Source organism: Hyperolius riggenbachi, chromosome 5 (assembly GCF_040937935.1).
Source record: "Hyperolius riggenbachi isolate aHypRig1 chromosome 5, aHypRig1.pri, whole genome shotgun sequence".
Lineage (NCBI taxonomy): Eukaryota > Metazoa > Chordata > Amphibia > Anura > Hyperoliidae > Hyperolius > Hyperolius riggenbachi.
The window spans coordinates 257,469,904-257,493,843 of record NC_090650.1 but is presented as its reverse complement, the minus strand read 5'-3'; the positions used below and the strand labels follow the sequence as shown (position 1 = coordinate 257,493,843).

General features: G+C 42.2%; 1 protein-coding gene across 5 annotated transcripts in view; it reads right to left on the bottom strand.

Moving 5' to 3' along the window:
- The window catches only part of PRP4K (pre-mRNA processing factor kinase PRP4K), a 116,903-nt gene that overhangs the window by 15,061 nt on the left and 77,902 nt on the right, over positions 1-23,940 (bottom strand). Inside the window, exons 14-18 of one of the 5 annotated variants that reach the window (XM_068236829.1) lie at positions 21,343-21,429; positions 14,024-14,776; positions 11,575-11,621; positions 11,029-11,099; positions 9,384-9,513 (exon numbers count right to left, since the gene is read on the bottom strand). In XM_068236829.1, the coding sequence (XP_068092930.1) occupies positions 14,573-14,776; positions 21,343-21,429 (291 nt within the window). In that variant the 3' untranslated portion in view covers positions 9,384-9,513; positions 11,029-11,099; positions 11,575-11,621; positions 14,024-14,572. The remainder of the gene's footprint in view (positions 1-9,383; positions 9,514-11,028; positions 11,100-11,574; positions 11,622-14,023; positions 14,777-21,342; positions 21,430-23,940) is intronic. The other 4 variants (XM_068236832.1, XM_068236828.1, XM_068236830.1 and 1 more) reach the window with 4 other exon arrangements.

Genomic DNA, 23,940 nt, shown 5'->3' with positions numbered 1-23,940 from the left:
GATGTGCATCTCTGTAATGAGAAGGGGTGTGGTCTAATGACATCAACACCCTATATCAGGTGTACATAATTATTAGGCAACTTCCTTTCCTTTGGCAAAATGGGTCAAAAGAAGGACTTGACAGGCTCAGAAAAGTCAAAAATAGTGAGATATCTTGCAGAGGGATGCAGCACTCTTAAAATTGCAAAGCTTCTGAAGCGTGATCATCGAACAATCAAGCGTTTCATTCAAAATAGTCAACAGGGTCGCAAGAAGCGTGTGGAAAAACCAAGGCGCAAAATAACTGCCCATGAACTGAGAAAAGTCAAGCGTGCAGCTGCCACTTGCCACCAGTTTGGCCATACTTCAGAGCTGCAACATCATTGGAGTGCCCAAAAGCACAAGGTATGCAATACTCAGAGACATGGCCAAGGTAAGAAAGGCTGAAAGACGACCACTGCTGAACAAGACACACAAGCTGAAACGTCAAGACTAGGCCAAGAAATATCTCAAGACTGATTTTTCTAAGGTTTTATGGACTGATGAAATGAGAATGAGTCTTGATGGGCCAGATGGATGGGCCCGTGGCTGGAATGGTAAAGGGCAGAGAGCTCCAGTCCGACTCAGACACCAGCAAGGTGGAGGTGGAGTACTGGTTTGGGCTGGTATCATCAAAGATGAGCTTGTGGGGCCTTTTCGGGTTGAGGATGGAGTCAAGCTCAACTCCCAGTCCTACCGCCAGTTTTTGGAAGACACCTTCTTCAAGCAGTGGTACAGGAAGAAGTCTGCATCCTTCAAGAAAAAACATGATTTTCATGCAGGACAATGCTCCATCACACGCGTCCAAGTACTCCACAGCGTGGCTGGCAAGAAAGGGTATAAAAGAAGAAAAACTAATGACATGGCCTCCTTGTTCACTTGATCTGAACCCCATTGAGAACCTATGGTCCATCATAAAATGTGAGATTTACAAGGAGGGAAAACAGTACACCTCTCTGAACAGTGTCTGGGAGGCTGTGGTTGCTGCTGCACGCAATGTTGATGGTGAACAGATCAAAACACTGACAGAATCAATGGATGGCAGGCTTTTGAGTGTCCTTGCAAAGAAAGGTGGCTATATTGGTCGCTGATTTGTTTTTGAATGTCAGAAATGTATATTTGTGAATGCTGAGATGTTATATTGGTTTCACTGGTAAAAATAAATAATTGAAATGGGTATATATTTGTTTTTTTGTTAAGTTGCCTAATAATTATGCACAGTAATAGTCACATGCACACACAGATATCCCCCCAAAATAGCTAAAACTAAAAACAAACTAAAAACTACTTTCAAAAACAGCTTTGATATTAATGTGATTTTGGGTTCATTGAGAACATGGTTGTTGTTCAATAATTAAATTATTCCTCAAAAATACAACTTGCCTAATAATTCTGCACTCCCTGTATATTGTTTGCATATGCGTAAACAGTCACTGGATACTATACATATGAACACGGTCAATTGGACTAGCACATACCAGAGCAGGTGAATGGATGCCGGGTACTAGTACTACTATGACCATAGCCTCCATTGAAGAACCCCGCATGAAACGGCTATTAGGCTTCTAGTACCCAGCGCCCACCACCAGCTCTGATATGTGCTAGTCCAATTGACAGTGTTCACGTGTATAGTAAGCAGTGATTGTTCACGCATTTGCTGATAAAGCACACCTGCAGTGCCAACCACCATCTCTACATTTGTTTGTAAAGTTGTATCCTTGTATCTGGCCAGAGCACACTGGATCTTTGCTAAACAGGTGTTATTGAAATCTTTGAAGCTAGCCCTTCCCAACCTGCAATTTATCGTAGTACCAAATATCTTTTCCACTTCTTTAATCGCTTGCCGACTGCGTCACGCCAATGGGCGCGGCCGCGGCGGCAGCCCCAGGACCAGCTAACGCTGATTGGCGTAAAGTCCTGGGGCAGCAGTTTGCAGGAGATCGAGCGCAGTGTGTGCGCGCATCTCCTGCTTGGTGGTGGATCGCCGCTCGGAAGACTGTTACAACACGGCGAAACCGCCGTGTATTTACATGTACGGCGCTATGATCATCAGCACAGCTGTACTGGGGACAGCTGTCCCTCTGGGGGACAAGAGAGCGATCGGCTCTCATAGGCAGAAGCCTATGACAGCCGATCGCCATAATTGGCTGGCTGGAGGGAGGAATAGCATTTAAAGAAACAGCTCTTAAAACAAAACAAAAGATGTTTATTTAAAAAAAAAAACAACAACATGGGGGAGCGATCAGACCCCACCAACAGAGAGCTCTGTTGGTGGGGAGAAAAGGGGGGGGGGGAGGAATCACTTGTGTGCAGAGTTGTACGGCCCTGCAGCTTGGCCTTAAAGCTGCAGTGGCCAATTTAACTGAAATTAGCCTGGTCACTAGGGGGGTTTAACACCATGGTCCTCAAGAGGTTAATAGGCAATTTGTATTTATGGATGCACCCGTTCATTTATAGCAGACCTGAAATTAGAAATCACTTCAGGTTTGATACTTACCCAAGTAGAGGGAAGGTTCTGGATAGTACAAAGCCTTCCTTTTCCTCCAACCAGCCTTCTGTTCCTCTGCTGTTAACCTGAGGACTAGTGTGATGCTACTGCCCGAGTCAGAACATGCACATGAGCAGTAGTGATTCACTCATCCTCAGAACTACTCGGGGACGCCAGTAGTTCAGAAGAGCTGTTCTATCAAGAAGGTCTAACAGCTTTACCAGGTATCTGCAGAAGAATGACAGGCTGGAAGGAGAAACAGGAAGGCTCTATTCTATCCAGAGCCTTTCCTCTGCTTAGGTAAGTATAAAACTAAGTTAGTTACCTCACTTCAGGTTCCTTTTAAAAGGACCACTGTCGCGACAATCTTCCACTATCGCGAATTCGCATGAAAATTTGCATAGCAATACAAGTGAATGGGACTGTTTCCACTTGTCAGGATTCCCTTTGCGTTTTTCTGTGCAGAAAAAATTCGCATGGCAGAGCCATCAGAATTCGCATACCGCTATGCGAATCGCATACAATGTATTTAATAGGAAATTCGCATGCGGTTTGGGTATGTGAATTTTCATGCAAATTCGCATAGAAACAATGGAAAATCACACCAGCACTGCCATGGTTAAATTCGCATACATCGTCATCCATGCGTATTCGCATGAAAATTCGTATAGACCCGCATGCGAAATTCGCATCCGCATGCGAATTTTTCCTGCGACGATTCCCACCGCACAAGTGGAAATGCAGCCTTAAAGTTTAAAATACATGTAAACACTTACAAATAAGAAGTATGTTTCTTCCTGAGTAAAATGAGCCGTAAATGTATTTTCTCCTATGTTGCTCCTAAGTGACTTACAGTAGGTAGTAGAAATCTGACTGAACCGACAGATTTTGGACTAGCCCATCTTCTCATGGAGGGTTCTTAGGGTTTTCTTTATTTTTAAAAGTACTTAGTGAATGGCAGTTGCTCCATCCAACTGCCAACAAAAGTGTACGATGAGCAGGGAGGCTGGCCAGCATCTTTGTATAAATCTTTTTCAGGGAATGTCTTTATAAAGAATGAAGGCCATGCTGAGAATGCCCCATGAAGAGAGGGACTAACCCAAAACCTGTCGGTAATGTCAGATTTCTTCTACTTACTGTAAGTGACAGCAACATAGGGGAAAAGTAATGTATGGCTCATTTTACTCTGGAAGACATGTATTTCTTATTTGTATGTGTTTTAAATTTTAAGATTTTCGCGACAGTTCCTCTTTAATCATCATTCACAAAATATAAACACAAAACCTTTCCCCCCCACTCATGGTTAGTGGTTGGCTGAAGCCATTTATTGTAAAATAACGGTTCACTCTTTTTAATTATAATCACTACACAAATTACCCAAATAACCTTGACCAAAAGTTTATATACCCCGGTGATTTGGCCTAATAACATGCACACAACTTGACACAAACAGGTTGTAATGGCTATTAAAGGTAACCATCTTCATCTGTGATCTATATGCATGTAATTAGTAGGTGTGTAGAAAAGGTCAAGGAGTTTCTGAACTTTGACAGACAGGGGGTTTTCAGCCGCGGGAAAGCGGCGTTTTAAGAGGGACGATTATGGTAATGAGGTTTTTAAAATAAAAACCTCATTTTAGGGAGACTTCAGAGTCTCTTTAAACCTTCTGGTACAACGTAATTTATAGTGATGAAACTAAAATTGAACTTTTTGCCCACAACCATAAATGCTACATTTGGAGCGGAGTCAACAAGGCATATGTGAAACATGGTGGTGGATCACTGATGTTTTGAGGATGTGAAAGCTGCAAAGGCGTAAACAATTTGGTCATAACTGATGACAACCTGAATGCAGTAAGTAACCAAAAAATATATGAGGTAAATTTGCACTCATCAGCCAGGAAGCTGAGCATGGCATGTACTTGGACATTCCAGTATGACAATGATCCAAAACACAAGACCAAGTTGAGCTGTCATTGGCTAGAGCAACATAAACTGAATGTTCTGTAGTGGTCATCTCAGTCTCCTGACCTCAATATCATTGAGCATCTCTGCTGAGACCTCAAAGGTGCTTTGCATGCAAGACAGCCCAAGAACTGGAGACTGTTTGCCAGAAAGAATGGGCAGCTTTACTATCTGAAAAGATAAGAGCCTAAGCTATAACTACCACGAAAGTCTTTAAGATTTAATTGATGATAAAGGGTGCAATACATGGGCCTCAATTCACTAAGCTTATCTCCTGTCTTTAATAACGTTTCTAGAGTGATCACCATGGCGATGAGGCATGTCGTATTCAGGAAACATTTTACCTCAGGCAAACCTAAAGTTAACTCTTCTGTCTTTAAGTTAACTCTTCAATCCTTAAAATAACTCCAGAATTCTAGACAGGCTGTTTATTAACTGCGCGTGAAAATAACTACAGATGAGGTAAATTAACTACAAAGGAGGTAACTTAAGGAATGAAGAGATAAGATAACTCTCTTACTGTGTGGTGGTACGTTTTCTCTTGCCTTATTATCTCCAGCATGATCTTAGTGAATTGAGGCCATGGTATTAAGAACTCAGGTATGTAAAGTTTTGATCAGGGTCAATTGGGTAGCTTGCGTAGTGATTATGATTAAAATAGAGTAAACCGTTGTTTCACAATAAATGGTGTCAGCCAACCAATAATCATGAGTAAAATAAAAAGTTTTTGTGTTACTCATATTCTATGAAAAATGGTTAAGAAATCAAATTCTGCCAGGGTATGTAATGTTACGAGCACAACTATAAGTGCTATCTTCAGGGCTAAACAAATGGATACATAAGTGTTCAGCCTCTGCCCCCTGAACTGCAAAAGTGAGCACCACATTTTCATACATGAAGAATTTAAAGAGACTGAAGTCTCGTAAAAAATATCTTTTTATTTAAAAAAAAAGTGTTTAACATGATTGTCCTAACTAAATCCCTGCGGCTGTAATCTATCTAAATCCCCCCCCCCCTAACTCCTCCCTGCAAATTCCACGACTTTCTTGGTCGTGGATTTTGCTGCCCTGTGCGCTTCAGTGTGAGGCAGAGCTATGAGCCGCAGCTAACCGCAGTCCTAACTAAACCGCCGCATCCCCGCGGCTGTAATCTATCTAAATCCCCCCCTAACTCCCCCCTGCAAATTCCACGACTTTCTTGGTCGTGGATTTTGCTGCCCTGTGCGCTTCCGTGTGAGGCAGAGCTATGAGCCGCAGCTCTGCCTCTACACACGTCTGTCAGCGCGTATCTCCTCCTCTGCCCCGCCCCTCTCAGTGAAGGAAGACAGAGGGGCGGGGGAGAGGCGGCGATCCGGGCTGACAGACACGCTGAGAGGCAGAGCTGCAGCTCATAACTCTGCCTCTCACGGAAGTGCTGCCCGGATTGCCCCCCAGGGAGTTAGGGGGGATTTAGATAGATTACAGCGGCGGGGATACGGCGGTTTAGTTAGGACTATCATGTTAAACACATTTTTAAAATAAAAAGATGGTTTTTATAAGACTTCAGAGTCTCTTTAAGAGAAAACAAATAAAGCTAGTCAAACAATGCTTCAGTGGATGGAAAGGGTCGGTAAAGGCAATAACTTACACAATACACTACATAGCAGGATAGTTGGTCTGAAAAGTCACATGATTGCTGACTGATAGAAACAAGATCAGTGACAAAATGAGTGTCCATTCTGTAATGAATGAGGGATATAAAAACGAAAAGGCCCACAGAGCCACCCTTTACTTTATCTGTTTCACCTTTCATCATCTCTCTAAAAACAATGCTGCTGTAGTGAATGTTTGATGTCTTGTATGAGTAGACATAAGAAACCATCACTATAAATTACAAGTCTACTTTATTACTAAAAGTTAAAAAAAGCAAACAAATATGCTCCCAATACTTCCAAGTCATGCAAGATTACCTTTATTTCTGCAACTAGACCTAGATTTGTATTTATACTAGTGAGAAAACAGGGAGCTGCAGCTAGGTTTGAGCCAATCAGTGCTGCTCAGACACACATAGGATGGCTTTGGGAAACACTCACCAAAATTGCAGTCTTACTGCAGCCTCCTCCACCACTCCCCCAGATGACAATGGAAAGGGGTGGGCCCACTCTCCATTGCCCTGTCCCATTAGACAGCAGCATTCTAATGCATAGGGATGAGGATATGTTATACCCCTTCATCTATGGAAACTTTTTTTTTTGTGTAAAAAAAAAAAAAAAAAAAAAAAAAAGACTACTGCTGCAGCAGCATTCTTTGTGGCCAAATGGAGAGTTCCAGCTTTCTACAGGTCCACTATTTCATAAAAAAAATGTTTTCAACTGTAAAATGTGCTTTTTTCTCATAAAAAAATAAGTTAAAAGAGATTACTTCATTTTGTTTACTTCTGATTTGTGCTAATAATCAAAGTTGTAGTTTTCAATTGTTGCCAGATTTATCCCTCCTAGGCATTCTTCCAGTTTCCCTCTGATAGGCAGAACAGAACTTAGAAACTGAAGCTTAGTTCATAATGAAGGAATAAGTGCCTGAAATACAGATAGCATTTCCAGATATGAGTGAGTGGCTATGAGGCAGCTAAAGCGGGCATTCAGCCACTCCCACTTCCATGTGGAGCAATGGGAAGACCACTGCTAGCTCTGTACTTAGGTGTTTGGAGGTACAGATTACCAGACACTGCATGTTGCTGTTTTCTGACTGCTTTTACAGCAGGTGCCTGTGCACGCCAAGCAGTTTCCATAAGGCTCCATTCTTGGCTAAAAAAAATTCTCCTTTTTTTCACAATGGAAAACGACGGTGACCAGGAAGGTTGACAAATGCTATGTTATACATGTATCCATTCATGCATGTCTGTTTGCAATGGATTTGCTGTGGTTAGCAGAAAGCACTTTTGTGCAGTATGCCAGTTTTTTCATCTTAGTCCTAAAGTACCCCAAAAAGTGCATATTTTGTGGAAATAAACAGAGGTAGTTAATGAGCTCTGCTGAGACTCTAATTACCTCACCTGTGTAATGTTTGTGGTTTTCTGAAAAACATGCACTGATGGGGGTACTTGAGGACAGGGTTGAGAAACCCTACAGCAGACAAAATTTCAGTCATTAGAGAAAAGGTGAATATGTTGTGCAATACTATGTATCTGATGCAGTGGACACAAACGAGATAGGGTTTGTACCGTAGACATCCCAACCATTCGTTGTCAACATGCACAGCAAAAATCTGATAGTGGCCTTAGTATTTGTGGTGTGCAGTTTTGAGAGTGGTAAAACACTTTTACTAGTTTTAAGGTTTACTATCCTTCAGTCAGTGTGAACTGGGCCTTAAAGGGTACCCAATTCATACATAAGGCATAAAATGAGGTTAGTGGCAGATGTGGTCATGTTTGCATAGTCTTACGGCTTTTTATGATTAGTCTCCAGAAGCTACGTTAGTGGCTGCACTTTCCTCCTTGCTGCAACTTTACTCGTCAGTGACCCCTGACCTGGAAGACTTAGCTCTGTGCATGCACAGTAATTCATTTCAAGGCTATGGGAACAGACCATGTGCATGCCATGAGTGCCCTCGGAGCCTTGAAATGAATTACTGCGCATGCTCAGAGCTAAGTCTTCTGTGTCATGGGTTGCAGAGTTATTTTAAAGTTTGTATAGATGGGGTGGCTTATGAAACTGCATAAGTTTCCTGGCAAACTTTGTACTCAGGGAATTGCCATAAAGCATGAATTTTGCCCGAGAAAATTTTAAGGTTGTGGCCACTAATGGATCCTCTTAAAGGAGAACTGAGCCCATAGGGACTAATCAGAAAGTGAGGTAAGGCTATGTAAATGTAGAAGAAAGGATGATCCGCAAACCAGATTTGGCTGATGCAAAAAATGTCCGTTCTTTATTGAAAAATCCACAAAATAACGTGCAATAAAATCACAGAATCAACTGACGCGTATCGGGCTTACCATCTGCCCTTAGTCATAGTTTTTAACTATGACTAAGGGCAGATGGTAAGCCCGATACGCGTCAGTTGATTGTGTGATTTTATTGCACGTTATTTTGTGGATTTTTCAATAAAGAACGGACATTTTTTGCATCAGCCAAATTTGGTTTGCGGATCATCCTTTCTTCTACATGTGAATTTTTTCTTGCCGAGATCCTGCACCGATTGGAGTGAGTAATTAGGGGGTAGAGCGTACATGAACTTCTTGTTTGCATAAGGCTATGTAAACATGCCCTCATCTGTCACAAGCATCATTTTATCTTTTAATTTTTGACTCGGGTCTCCTTTAAAGTGAATCTGAGATAAAAATTTACTCATAGCATAATTGTGCCCCTTACATATAGTTTATAGGGCATTCCTTGAGCCAAATACTTTGTTTTAATACCATAATTCCCTTTAAACTAAACAAGCCTTGGCCACAGCTCCTCCAGCGTCTGGGCATTCTGACTCCCATGTAGCAAGTGCTCATGGGAGCTCAGTCTGGGAGGAGGAGGTTTTTCCCAAAGGAGGAGGCGGCGTTACCAGCCAAAAATTTCAGACGCAAGGGGGCGGAGAGAGGAGTGGAGTTTTCACAGGCTGAGGGGTGGAGATACAGAGCAGCTTGCCTGTGTATAATCATATACTGTTGAGGCTGCTTGCAGCTAGATTTGCTGTGTAAACTATATAAAATTTAGATAAGATATATAGACAAGTTACTTGTTATAGTTAGTTTTTCATCTCAGATCCACTTTAAGGATTATATACTCAGCATGGATGCAGCAGTAAGAATGGATGCAGTCACCAGGGATTATCTCTGTGGTACCAAAAACAACTGCATTTGGATCATCATGCTACTGTGACAGTGTTTGCAGTATTCAAATTTTACATTCACGTAGAATATGCACTCTTCTCAGCAGGTTACTTTACCAAAATAAAACTGTAAATGACCATTTTACTCCAAACGCTAATCATGATTTAAAAGCAAGCAGCTTTTCTCTTTCAGAAATCAGAAACCTTGGCTGAGGTCGTCTTGCCTTCTTCATCTTTGAAACGCCATCTAAAACAAAAGAAACATATTAACCAGCAACTTTATTTAGTCAGGAACCATGATATACTGCAGACAAATCTGCAAGTGATTAAATGTGATGTGCTTGTTCCCTTCTTCCTGATTAGAATTATGGTTTTACCAATGTGAGTATAAAGGTGATATCTAGAGCACATACTATATATTAGCTTAATATTTTCTTAATCATCCAGCTAGGATTGTCCATCTAGGCACTATTAAAGGACTTACCCCACAAGTATGCATCAATGTGTAAATAGCACTAGCATAACAACCAATTGGAATTCTCCGTTAACTGGCTACCATGAACTAAAATCTGACTGGATGCAACTTTTTACTGCACATAGGAAATTAGCAATGCACCTCTTTACTCAATCCTGAAGAGATATCACTTTAAGTGGGACTAAACTCAGAACTTCCTGTCTACTGTAAAAGTTTAGCCAGAGCAGGATGTCCCCACCTTTATGGAGGAAAATGAGTCATTACAATGTAGGGAAATTATAAAAAAAAACAAAAAAAACCCTGAAGCTTTAACTTGGACTCACTTTTGCAAAAGGCTCTTAAAGGGTTACGTGCCTGTGTTTGCTAGATGGAGAGCTGGCTCAGCTATGCTCTCCTGCTATCGATTCACAGTTGCTAAGAACTAAATTAGACAGGTTAATGTGCCTCAATAAATACAGAACACAGAGAAGTGCATTGCTTAAGCAACTACAGTATGTGTGGATATCACTTAAAGTGTAACTAAACTCAGAACTTCCTGTTTGTTTTAAAAGATCAGCCACAGCATGGTAACCTTTATTAGGGAAAAAAGCATTACAATTTATGGAAATATCCTACAAATAAAACCTGCAAAAGTCTCTGCAAGGGTTGAGCCTTGGTGTGTACTATATGGAGAGCTGCCGAGCACAGCTTTCCTGCAGTCTATTCACAGTTGCTGATAAGAACTAATTAGACAAGTAGATCTGCCTAAAATACTGAACACAGAAAAGGGGATTTCTTCAGCAACTTTATGTGAAACAAAAGGTCAATACACACGTCGGATTTCCGCGGACGGGTCGTTTGAACGTCCCGCCGTTCGCCCCGCTAAATCGGGCATGTGTACAGACTATCGTTCGTTTGATAAGAGTGAGTTTGAGCGATCCACCCGGTGGATCGCTCAAACTCACTCTTATCAAACTAACGATAGGCTGTGCACACGCCCGATTTAGCGGGCGAACGACGGAACGTTCAAACGACCCGTCGTTCGCGGAAATCCGACGTGTGTATGGGCCTAAAGACTTGTTTTGTGCTGTGAAAGAGTTCGGGTCCGCTTTAAGTCCATCTATTAACTAATTCTATTCCTGCAGAATGGAGAAGTCAAGAGACCAAAGGAAACCCACGGTGAGCTTTAGTTACATTAGCTTGCTCTGAATTCTGCAGCTAGCTGTGAAAAGGAAATTGTTATTGTGGACATAGCCATTGTTTTGTACTTTTTCTATAAGCTTATCTACACATGCTGTCAAGAATGACCTTGTGAGGAAGGTGAAGATGGTGTCTCAGCAAAGCAGCCGTTGGGAGGCCTTGTCTTGCTTTCCATTTTCCTTTCAGCACCATCCAGAGGAAAAGTGAGAAAACAGCACAAACATTAGTCAGTACCACAAGCATAACAAAAAGAATCACTCTAACACAGATTGAGAGTATGAGAATTAAAAATTTATTTGGTATTTCAAAAGTCAAGAAACTTATAGAGGTTGACCTATATTGCCAAATAAAGCATATTTTCTACTGCTGAAATAATGGACGTTTCAACCATTAGTGGCATTCCCCATTGTGTCAATTAACCAAATTGGACATTTTACAAATGGCTACAGATACCTTTTTCAAAAGACTTTATTATCTAATGATGCATACTCAAAACATACAGATATCTGCATGGATCACTGTACATGCAGCGGAACAACCTTCACTTTACAATAAGTGAGCCAAATGTTTAGGCAAAAAGAACAAGTTGAAAACTTGAGAAAAAGCTTAATTTACAAAAGAAATTAAAAAAAAAAAAGTTAAAGAAGCAATTACCGCTTTTAAAAAGCAGCTGCTTTTGTTCAAGAGTGGACACTTTATTCCTGTATTGAAAGACAACATGATCACAAACAATGAAAACAAAAGACAAACAGTTGAGTAAGAAAACTGCACATTTTACCAGATGAAATGTTTGCAATAGAAAATGGCTGCCCTTTACATGCAGTTATGAGAACTACAGGTTTCAACAGAACCATTTGATTATTTTCAAAACATGGCTCAAGTAAGCCTGTCGTGATAAGCTGCATTGCTGGACTTTTCTGAAAAGTTAACTGTCAGTTAATTGTATTGTTGGCAAATAATAACTTATCTATAACATGTGGCGATTGGGAAAGTCAGATCCAGAATGATCTTAAATGTTTAATAGCCAGAATATCAATCCTACAGCTAGGAAACTAATATTTTTAAAAATTAGGTCTGCAATTTTAGCCCTGATATTCTACTCACAACAAGTTTACCGTAAAAAATAAATGAATGTACAATTGCAATCATAAGTACAGGTAATTGACCCCAAAGTGCATAAAAAACCAAGTCGGACCTAATATTTACAATAGAGATTTGGACACTGCCACTTAGTGCCCATCTAATCTACAGCGGCCGTAGCTGCAAAACAATGCAAAATCTGCTCTAAAGAAGATAGGACAAGAGGGTGGTGCTTCTGTTGATAGCGAACAGGCAATGGCAGTTTTTGGTTGTGGTGTTGGAAGCCTTTCCCTGACAAGTAGAAACCCTGCCCCCACAAGCCCCATTTCCCATCTACTGCCTAATGCTACATACACACTTGAAAGATTAATGAAATATATCAGACCAATTTTACCCCCTTCCACGTAGTATGAGAGCCAAACTCTACACAGTCTATTCTATTGAGCTGAACTCCTCATCAGATAACAATCTTTGCAAGATCCTGCACACATTCAAAAGATCAGTATCTGCAAAATATCGGTTCCTGCAAAATGCATTCATAGTCTGATATCTGCAGATCCTCATACACACCTTGTTTAACTGACATTCATCTGCAGATCAGATCCACCAGGATGGATTTTCAGATCTGCAGATGATTGTCAGATATGCAGATGAATGTCTGTTAAACAAGGTGTGTATGAGGATCTGCAGATATCAGACTATGATTGCATTTTGCAGGAACAGATCTTTTGCAGGAACAGATCTTTTGAATGTGTACAGCTTCTTTGTGTGCAGCATCTTGCAAAGATTCTTATCTGATGGGGAGTTCAGCTCAAAGGAATAGACTGTGTAGAGTATGGCTCTCCTACTACATGGAAGGGGGTACAACTGGTCTGTGATCTTTCATACATTTTTCAAGTGTGTACACACCATAAGCCTCTTACCACGTACCAAGGAGGTGCAATCACTAGGGTCTACAACACTAGGCCATACATGGATGCATTAAAGTGCAGTAATATCGCTGAGCATAAACGGCAATATTATTGTTACTACCGGCAGCATTACCGCAACTTACAGTACTCTGGTAGCGCGACCGTTGCTACGGTGACGCTCGTTCATAATTAGCGTTAACCTAGCAATGCTCATGCTACTCGAGTACCGCAGGTCGTGCTGATAGCGTAACTTGTAGCACAAAACTTCTGGTAGTAACGGCAATATTGCAGTGTGCTGTCTGAGCAAGATTACTGCACTTTAGTGCATAAACCCCCAGATCTCTATTCACTTTAATTTGTTCATGCATTTTGGGTGGCACACAGAAAAATGTACTTATGAGTGCCAGTATAGACATTTAAGCATAATTAAAAAAAATACAAATAAAAAAAAAATCAAACCAGGATTCTGTCCCATGACTAAACCCACAGATCAGATCAAATTTCTAGCAGACACAGGTGAACTAAATCAGTAATCCTCCAACTAGTCTATCTTTTGGTGACTCCAACAGCGTGATCAATGCGCTTACTTCTCAGATGTATTAAATTGATAAGTATTCCCTCCCCGCCTTGTTTTTTTTACGTACTCTACATAATAACAAAACTGAGAAACCCAGCCATGAGTCTTTCATGTTGAAGCCCCTGACAGATGCAAAATGAATGGGTATTTTAGCCTACAGCAGTCTCCATCAGTTTTCAATGCATCAACCATTTAAATTGGTTCAAATTGAGCTAATGTTAGAATTTCTCTATATAAACCTACCAAATTTAAGAAAGAAAAACAAATTTAAGAACCAGTACACTGAAGGTGCTCCCATCATTTACAAACAGTCCACTAGATCAGAATGGAGAGTGAGAGAGAATGTGGATTGAAACTGCCACAAGTATTGTCCAAATTAAAACATTACAAAATAACAAACCAGTAGGTCACTTGTGAGACATGCATTGGCAGAAAACTGCCACAATTAGCTACCAAAGTTTTATTTGCCAAAACGACAATACATATTTACACAACAACATCTTAAAATACCAACAATGTTGATGGTTTAGCTTACCTTCAGTGTACTGTAAGTTGTACACAACCTGCTTTAAAAGAGGAGACCATCCCTGCAGGCAGGCTCAAGAAGGAACAGGCCCCCCATCGGCACTGAATAGACCAAGAGCATGCTGCTGAGGCCTGCGCACACAACCTAGGAAAACGTGAATATAGACAGCATTTATGCTGGTCGTGTTTTCTCAAAACAAATTAAAAAAGAAAAAAAATGACCCTTGACGGATAAAAAATAAAATATTAACATCCAAGTAATAAATTGCAAATTTGCTTTCCTAAATATGTTCAAAGGTAATTGCATTTGTACTGAGAGTACAGTTCAGCCAATTTACAAGCATTCCTACTGTGGAAAAAAGTACAGATATCACAATTTTATCAACAATTCACTGGAAAAAAACAAACAAAATAAAGTATACTCTTGACTTTACTTCAAACAAATTCATGCTTCCTCAACTTTGCAAGGGAAATATTTATATGTTTATATACATTAACAGGCTGCTGCAGAGTAGGTCTTCAGTCCTGGTGTGTCAGCTAGTGAAATCATTTCCAACAATTAGATCTTTTCCTGAATGAAAGGGTGTTGAAGTGCTTGATTGATGCTTATTCGTTTTGCTGGATCTAACATTAGAATCTGATCCAACAAGTCTTTTAATTGGTGCACTTTTTTACGTTGCTCTTCTGGAAGTCTCTGGCATCCAATTAAATCAGCCAACAAGTCCTTTGTTGGGTTAATAGTGCTCATGATAGTAACTTTTTCCTGGAAGGTAAAAACAAGTCTTGGTTAGACAATAAAAGAATCTGTATCGAGAAATATTAAACATGAACAGGCAGGTCCTGCAAAAGCTACTGCTTTGCTGCATGCGAGATGCTCTCTCGGTTTTGTTTACAGCAGGGGTGCCCAATAGGTCGATCGCGATCTACCGGTAGATCGCGACCACCCTCTGAGTAGATCGCCACGTGGTTGCAGCTGTGAAATTATGTGTAGCCGCGGCTGTCATTTTCTCCTACCAGGAGAGGCAGCTGAAGGGGAGAGGCGCGGCTCATGGGGAGAGGCGAGGCTGAAGGGGAGAGGAGCAAATGGGGAGCCCCTCCTTCCCCTTCAGGCTCTGTGATGCAAGCCGTGTGGCCACGCCTCCCCAAGTCCCGCGGGACTTCAGTGGCTAACAGTCATCCCAGCTCTTGTGAGGCGAGCAGAGGCGACTGAATGGAGGATTTCCTGCACACAGAAAGGGGGCTGAAGAGACTGCTTTGCAAGGTGGGCATATGGAATTTCAGATTTTGCTGCTTATGGTGGGTCAGGGGAGGGGAAGATGGTTATTCCTTGATTGAGCCCAATTCTTTGTGGTGATTGGAAGGGGGTGTTTATAGATGTGATTTATTATGGGATTATAGGAGCCATGTGCTGTGGGGGGAGAATGATTGTGAAAAGAGGGAGATGGGGGGCAGGGGGGACTAGAAGAGAAGGGTTCTGTGACCATTTTCTGACAACTATGCTGTGATGGGGAGGGGGGTCATGACACTGTGTGGGGGAGAGGGGGGGAGGAGGATAACTATGCTGAGATTGGGGTGGGAGGGCGAGGGCGAGTGCGTGCGTGCGTATGTTGGTAGATCTCCTAGACTTGGCAAGTAGCTCGCGATCCGAAAAAGTGTGGGCACCCCTGGTTTACAGAGAAGGCAGAGATGGTCAGCGAGATGTCAATTCTGGCTGGCATGTAATTATATGCATCTTGGAATTAAGGTACTGTAATCAAATACACTTGATTAAGATGCCAGTCAGGGGTAGCATAGAATGAACTCAAATTGTTTTTTTTTTTTTTTTTAAGTTGTCCTTAAAGTGAACCTTAAGTCAGAAAAAAAAAAAGTTTTACTCACCTGGGGCTTCTACCAGCCCCCTGCAGCAGTCCTGTGCCCTCGCAGCCACTCACTAATCCTCTGGTCCCCCGCTGCCAGCTAGTTTCGTTTTTGCCGCTAGGCCCGACCACGCGTAGCTTTCTCCGCATTCCCGACTGTAATTAGCGCTATTGCGGGCCGCAACGCGTACAAAAATACGCGTTGCCGCATATCTTTGCGTTTGTGACGCGATCAGCCGCCGGCGACTGGCTCCGCTCCCTCACGCTGTAACCCGCCGGCCGTTCGGAAGCGCCAGCGGGTTACTAGCACCCGGATTGCCGCACGTACAGTGTATAAAAGGCTTTGTAATGTATACAAAGCCTATTATACTGGCTGCCTCCTGCCCTGGTGGTCCCAGTGTCCGAGGGACCACCAGGGCATGCTGCAGCCACCCTACTCTGCACCAAAGCACACTGATTTTCCCACCCCTGCCCCCTGATCGCCCACAGCACCCCTCAGACCCCCGCCCTGCCCACCCCCCAGACCACTGTTAGCACCCAATCACCCCCCTAATCACCCATCAATCACTCCCTGTCACTTTCTGTCAACGCTATTTTTTTTAAACCCTAAACTGCCCCCTGCTCCCTCCTGATCACCCCCCCACCCCTCAGATTCTCCCCAGACCCCCCCCCCCCCTTGTGTACTGTATGCATCTATCCCCCCTGATCACCTGTCAATCACCCATCAGTCACCCCCTGTCACTGCCACCCATCAATCAGCCCCTAACTTGCCCCTTGCGGGCAATCTGATCACCCACACCAATAGATCGCCCGCAGATCCGACATCAGATCACCTCCCAAGTGCAATGTTTACATCTGTTCTCTACCCTAAACACCCACTAATTACCCATCAATCACCTATCAATAACCCCCTATCACTACCCTTCACTGTTACCCATCAGATCAGACCCTAATCTGCCCCTTGCGGGCACCCAATCACCCACCCACACGCTCAGATTGCCCTCAGATCCCCCCTTATCAATTCGCCAGTGCAATATTTACATCTGTTCTTCCCTGTAATAACCCACTGATCACCTGTCAATCACCTGTCAATCACCCCCTGTCACTGCCACCCATCAATCACCCCCTGTCACTGCCACCCATCAATCAGCCCCTAACCTGCCCCTTGCGGGCAATCTGATCACCCACCCAAACCATCAGATTGCCCCAGACTTACCCTCAGATCACCTATAAAGTGCATTGTTTACATCTGTTCTGCCATCTAATCACCCACTGATCACCCATCAATCAGCCCCTGTCACTGCTACCCATCAGATTAGACCCCTATCTGCCCCTAGGGCACCCAATCACCCGCCCACACCCTCAGAACGCCCTCAGACCACAGCCCTGATCACCTCGCCAGTGCATTGCTTGCATCTATTTCCCCCTCTAATCACACCTTGAGACACCCATCAATCACCTCCTGTCACCCCCTAGCACACCTACCCATCAGATCAAGCCCTAATTTGCCCCGTGTGGGCTCTTGATCACTCGGCCAAACCCTCAGACCCCCTTCCGATCACCTCCCCAGTGCATTGATTGCATCTATTTTCCCCTCTAACCACCCCCTGAGACACCCATCAATCACCTCCTGTCACCCCCCTAGCACTCCTATTCATCAGATCAGGCCCAATACAACCGGTCATCGAAGAGGCCACCCTGCTTATGACCGGTTCCACAAAATTCGCCCCCTCATAGACCACCTGTCATCAAAATTTGCAGATGCTTATACCCCTGAACAGTCATTTTGAGACATTTGGTTTCCAGACTACTCACGGTTTTGGGCCCGTAAAATGCCAGGGCGGTATAGGAACCCCACAAGTGACCCCATTTTAGAAAAAAAGACACCCCAAGGTATTTTGTTAGTTGTATGACGAGTTCATAGAAGATTTTATTTTTTGTCAAAAGTTAGCGGAAATTGATTTTTATCGCCGTACTCAGGAGAAGTAGTAGAATGTGTTTTGTGGAGTATTTTTACACATACCCATGCTGGGTGGGAGAAATCTCTCTGTAAATGGACAATTGTGTTAAAAAAAAATCAAAAATGTGTCATTTACAGAGATATTTCTCCCACCCAGCATGGGTATGTGTAAAAATACACCACAAAACACATTATACTACTTCTCCTGAGTACGGCGGTACCACATGTGTGGCACTTTTTTGCACCCTAACTGCGCTAAGGGGCCCAAAGTCCAATGAGTATCTTTAGGCTTTATAGGGGTGCTCACAGGTCATTTTGCGACATTTGGTTTCAAGACTACTCCTCACGGTTTAGAGCCCCTAAAATGCCAGGGCAGTATAGGAACCCCACAAATTACCCCATTTTAGAAAGAAGACATCCAAAGATATTCCGTTAGGAGTATGGTGAGTTCATAGAAGATTTTATTTTTTGTCACAAGTTAGCGGAAAATGACACTGTGAAAAAACACAATTAAAATCAATTTCCGCTAACTTGTGACAAAAAAAAAAATCTTCTATGAACTCACCATACTCCTAACGGAATATCTTTGGATGTCTTCTTTCTAAAATGGGGTCATTTGTGGGGTTCCTATACTGCCCTGGCATTTTAGGGGCCCTAAACCGTGAGGAGTAATCTTGAAACCAAATGTTGCAAAATGACCTGTGAAATCCTAAAGGTACTCATTGGACTTTGGGCCCCTTAGCGCAGTTAGGGTGCAAAAAAGTGCCACACATGTGGTACCGCCGTACTCAGGAGAAGTAGTATAATGTGTTTTGGGGTGTATTTTTACACATACCCATGCTGAGTGGGAGAAATATCTCTGTAAATAGACAATTGTGTGTAAAAAAAATAAAAAATTGTCATTTACGGAGATATTTCTCCCACCCAGCATGGGTACGTGTAAAAATACACCCCAAAACACATTATACTACTTCTCCTGAGTACGGCAATACCACATGTGTGGCACTTTTTTGCAGCCTAACTGCGCTAAGGGGCCCAAAGTCCAATGAGTATCTTTAGGCTTTACAGGGGTGCTTACAATTAAACACCCCCCAAAATGCCAGGACAGTGAACACACCCCACAAATGACCCCATTTTGGAAAGTAGACACTTCAAGGTATTCAGAGAGGAGCATAGTGAGTCCCTGGCAGATTTCCTTTTTTTTTGTCGCAGGTTAGAAGAAATGGAAACCAATTTTTTTCTTTTTTGTCACAAAGTGTCATTTCTGGGGTCATTTGGGGGGGGGGGGGTATTTATACTATCCTGGAATTTTAGCACCTCATGAAACATGACAGGTGGTTAGAAAAGGCAGAGATGCTTCAAAATGGGAAAATTCACTTGTGGCACCATAGTTTGTAAACGCTATAACTTTTACCCAATCCAATAAATATACACTGAATGTTTTTTTTTTATCAAAGACATGTAGCAGAATAACTTTCACGCTCAAATGTATATGAAATTTTACTTTATTTGAAAAATGTCAGCACAGAAAGTTAAAAAAGTCATTTTTTTGACAAAATTCATGTCTTTTTTGATGAATATAATAAAAAGTAAAACTCGCAGCAGCAATCAAATAGCACCAAAAGAAAGCTGTATTAGTGACAAGAAAAGGAGGTAAAATTCATTCAGGTGGTAGGTTGTATGACCGAGCAATAAACCGTGAAATCTGCAGTGGTCTGAATGGAGAAAAAGGCTCTGGTCCTTAAGGGGCGAAAAGACTGTGATCCTCAAGTGGTTAAAGTGAACCTAAACTGAGAAGGATATGGATTTTTCCTTTTAAAATAATACTAGTTGCCTGACTCTCCTGCTGATCCTGTGTCTCTAAAGCCCCATCTACACGACACGATTCTTTGTGCGATTTGATTACGATTCTATTTACGATCCGATTAATCAGACATGTCCGATCGGGATTCGATTCGATTTGCCATTGTTTTTACTTTCAGCCAAAGCCCCTCAACAAGCATGCAGATCAGGTGCTCTGACTGAAGTCAGACTGAATTAGCTGTATGATTGTTTCAGGTGTGTGGTTCAGCCACTACTGCAGCCAAAAAAAATCAGCAGGACTGCCGAGCAACTGGTATTGTTTAAAAGGAAACATCTGTATCCCTCTCACAGTTTAGGTTCCCTTTACAGTGCACTGAGCATCCAGGATACATTTTATTTTTGACAATGAAACGCAGTGTAACATGGGGGGAGGTTGGAGTTAGCATCATTGCTTACCTGTGGGGGGCCGCTCCGCTAGCCCTCCGTCCGTGTGGAGTGCACCATGACCATCCGCATCGAACGGCAGTTCAAAAGATTCCACGGGAGAAGTGCACACCTGACCAATGCAATGCATGCCAGGAGATGCACTCTGTAGATATGAGTTCAGAGATCTCTGCGGCGGCTGGGAGTGCACTCCACAGGAGGAATATTTGAGATGATGGTTGCTGCGGACGCGAATGGCGCACACGACACGGGGGGGGGGGGGGGGGGGGGGGGGTTAGCTAGAGGTGAAGGCCCCCGTAGGTAAGCAATGGTGCTCCCCCCAACAGCACACTGCATTATAAAGTGTCCTGGGTGCTCAGTGCACTTTAAAAGGTTGCACATGGGTATTTATAAGAATTGAAGTGTTTCTGTAGCCTGTCAATAAGAGTGAGAATGAGAACTGTGTTATGAGTAGATAGTCAATGAGATGCTAATAATTCTGACTTGCATGCAAATTTTATGCAAATTGGAAACTGACCAATCAAATGCATGATGCATGATGATTTAGGCTGACCCAATTCCAAGCAATTATTATGATCTAATTGACAGCCTTTGGCTATTAGTTGCCTAAGATAGCTCTCAGATGCCCAAGATGTAGTCATGTCAGTTGTATACTGTAAAGCTTAAGCTGGCCATACATAGGAGGACAGCATACCAGTCCAGCAAGTGATTGAATACTCCCAGTAGCAATTACTAATCACATGATCTCAAATAGATTTCTCCAGAAAAATGCTTGAACTCCCACTAACTTTGTACTGCTCAGTACAGCACAACGGTATGGCCCGTAGACCAATTTTTTCCCAGCTCAGGTCTAGAGTCATGCAAGGAGTATGGCCTGCTGTACCCAACCAGGCAGGGACCACATTGTCTTAAGTGTGCCAGCCATATATTTTAGAGATCATCACTTTTTTCTGATAGTAGGACATGGCTGTGGCAACAAGATGCTCTTCCCCTGCGGTATAACTGGCATGGGTGGGGACCTTGTGGGATGAAACAAAGTATTATGAAGTTCAGCATAGACAGCCTACCACTAAATCTGCCTTCAGTGCTGTCCTAGGGAGACATGTGAGCTGGGGGTGGTTTCTGGACAACAGGACCTAGTGTTGGAGTAAAAAGGTCCATGAGGTCTGATCAGGGTGAGAGGAGATCGGGAGCTGAAGACTCTGAAAGGTGACTTTGACAAGGTGTTGCTTGTGGGAAAACATATGTTTACAAATGCATACTTACTCTTTCCGTAACTTTGTCAACTTCAATGTACATGAAATTCAGATTGGCATCAAAGTGCTGTTCCTTAAATACACCTTTTCGAATCATCTGTGAATAGAAAATATACATTTCTAAGAGTGGTAAGAATTACCAAAAAATGAATGCTAGCAGCATACTTGCAGTGGCAACATAAATTGGAGGACAGAATTTAAAAACAAAAATGCATCTGCTAGATAACAGAACCTACTAAAGTAGCGTCAGTGATTATACTGGTAAAAACACAATCAGTCTTAATGAAAGTAGATTTCTCTTGCCCCTACTACCAGTATGGATACACTAGTCAAAGTTCTATCAATCACCTGTATGAAATCAGCCTCTAAGTATTCTGTTGCCTTTAGAACTGCTCAACATTATATATGTGTAATTTGGGTCCATCCTTGCACGTTCTGTGTGATAATTAAAGAAGAAACAAATTTAAAACTGTTGGCACCAATGTCTATTTTTATAGGTGAAATTATGTGAGCCAGTACAGACAAGCATTTTACCTGCCCAGAAATAGCTGGCTGCTTATACAACTGAGTGCAACTATCTAAGTAGGCAGCTGAGTGAGGTTGGCAGGCAGCAATCACTTCAGCACTACTGCATTCATAGTCTTGCAATTATGTCGCCCACACGAACAGGGCAAAGAGCGGTTTTAATATCAAACCCCAGCCACAGAACACAGGAACCAGACTGGTGCAGAGGCAGGGAATTCAGCACTGTGCACAGACTATCTAAACTAGAGTCTAGAACGCCAGGCTGGAAAAACCACCTGTGGAGAATGTGCTGCCAATGGAGGTTCAACCAGTTATTAAATCCAAGGGTTCACATACTTTTTCCACCTGCACTGTGAATGTTTACATGGCGTGTTCAATAAAAACATGGAGACATTTAATTATTTGAGTGGTATTAGTTTAAAGCGGTATCGTCACCATAAAAATCAAATTTCAACAGCAACTGGTCTAAGTGTATTAAGTGATAAAGATCCTAATCCTGCATTCAAAACTTTTTCTGCTGTTATGATTTGGAGTTATCACATACTTAACCACTTTACCCCCGCGCGTACGTATTTCTCCGCCCCTTTTTCCATCCTTTAAAAACCAGGGACGGAGAAACACGTACTTTCCGCGTTCCCGACGCTGCCCGCGCTCCCGCTCGTAAACACGCCGCCCGCCGCTAGTAAAACCGCCGCCGCCCGCTCGCCCAGAGATCAATGAACGGGAAAATCCATTCCCGTTCGTTGATCTAAGCCCCGCAATGATCAGCTGCTCTCCTATGGGCAGCGCGATCATTGTGAGAAAAAACTCACGTGTCCAGCCTCCTTATTCTTCCTCCAAGCTTCCGGAAGGAAGCTTGGAGGTCGCATTAAAACAAAAAGTTACTGTGGCCATCTTGTGGCCAAATAGTAAACTACACCCTACACATTTTTCACATAGAAATAAATGACTTTTACACATAAAATTAACTCATTACCTCCCACACTCCCCAATTTTTTTTTTTTTTGTAATTAAAAAAAAATTAAAAAATTTACAATTAAAAAAAATACATAAATAGTTACCTTAGGGACTGAACTTTTTAAATATTTATGTCAAGAGGGTATAACACTGTTACTTTATAAACTATGGGCTTGTAATTAGGGATGGACGCAAAACTGAAAAAAATGCACCTTTATTTCCAAATAAAATATTGGCGCCAAACATTGTGATAGGGACATAATTTAAATGGTTTTATAACCGGGACAAAAGGGCAAATACGTTTCATGGGTTTTAATTACAGTAGCATGCATTATTTAAAAACTATAATGGCCGAAAACTGAAAAATAATTATTTTTTTCCCCACATTTTCCCTATTTTCCCATTAAAACACATTTAGAAAAAAATAATTCTTGGCATAACGTCCCACCTAAAGAAAGCCTAATTGGTGGCGAAAAAAACAAGATATAGTTCATTTCATTGCGATAAGTAATAATAAAGTTATAGACGAATGAATGGAAGGAGCGCTGAAAGGTGAAAATTGCTCTGGTGGTCAGGGGGTAAAACCCCTCAGTGGCGAAGTGGTTAAAGAACACTGGCCCTTTAGTAGTCGTGCCAAAGAATTGCATGCTGGGGGTTCTTTTTATCTATAATCTATTACTCCTCTTCCCTTTATTTCCCTGCAAGCTTCTTATCTGAAACCTAATCCCCTACTCACTTGTGTTTACAAGCAAGGCTGAGGCAACTCAGCGATTGGAGGAGACAAGAAAAAAAGTAAAGGGCAGAAATGACATCACAAGTTCGCCTTAAAGGGAACCAGAGATGAACGTTTCACACAAAATAAACATATCAGTTGATAGCTTGTAAAGAATAAATGCTCTACCTGATAATTTTGCCGCTCTGGTGTGCCTTTTTTAGTGTTTTTTATCCATTATTGCTCCAGGAAAAATCAAATATGGCCGCCGGCTCATATCCCTTCTCCTTCTGGGTTATCAGTTGTTCTGGATGTGCTGTCTAGGCTATATGAGACTATGCTGCTATCTAGGCTAAATGCAGCCTTTCATCTATGTGCTTTCATTTTGGTATGATGTACAGCTGCCTGTAGGAA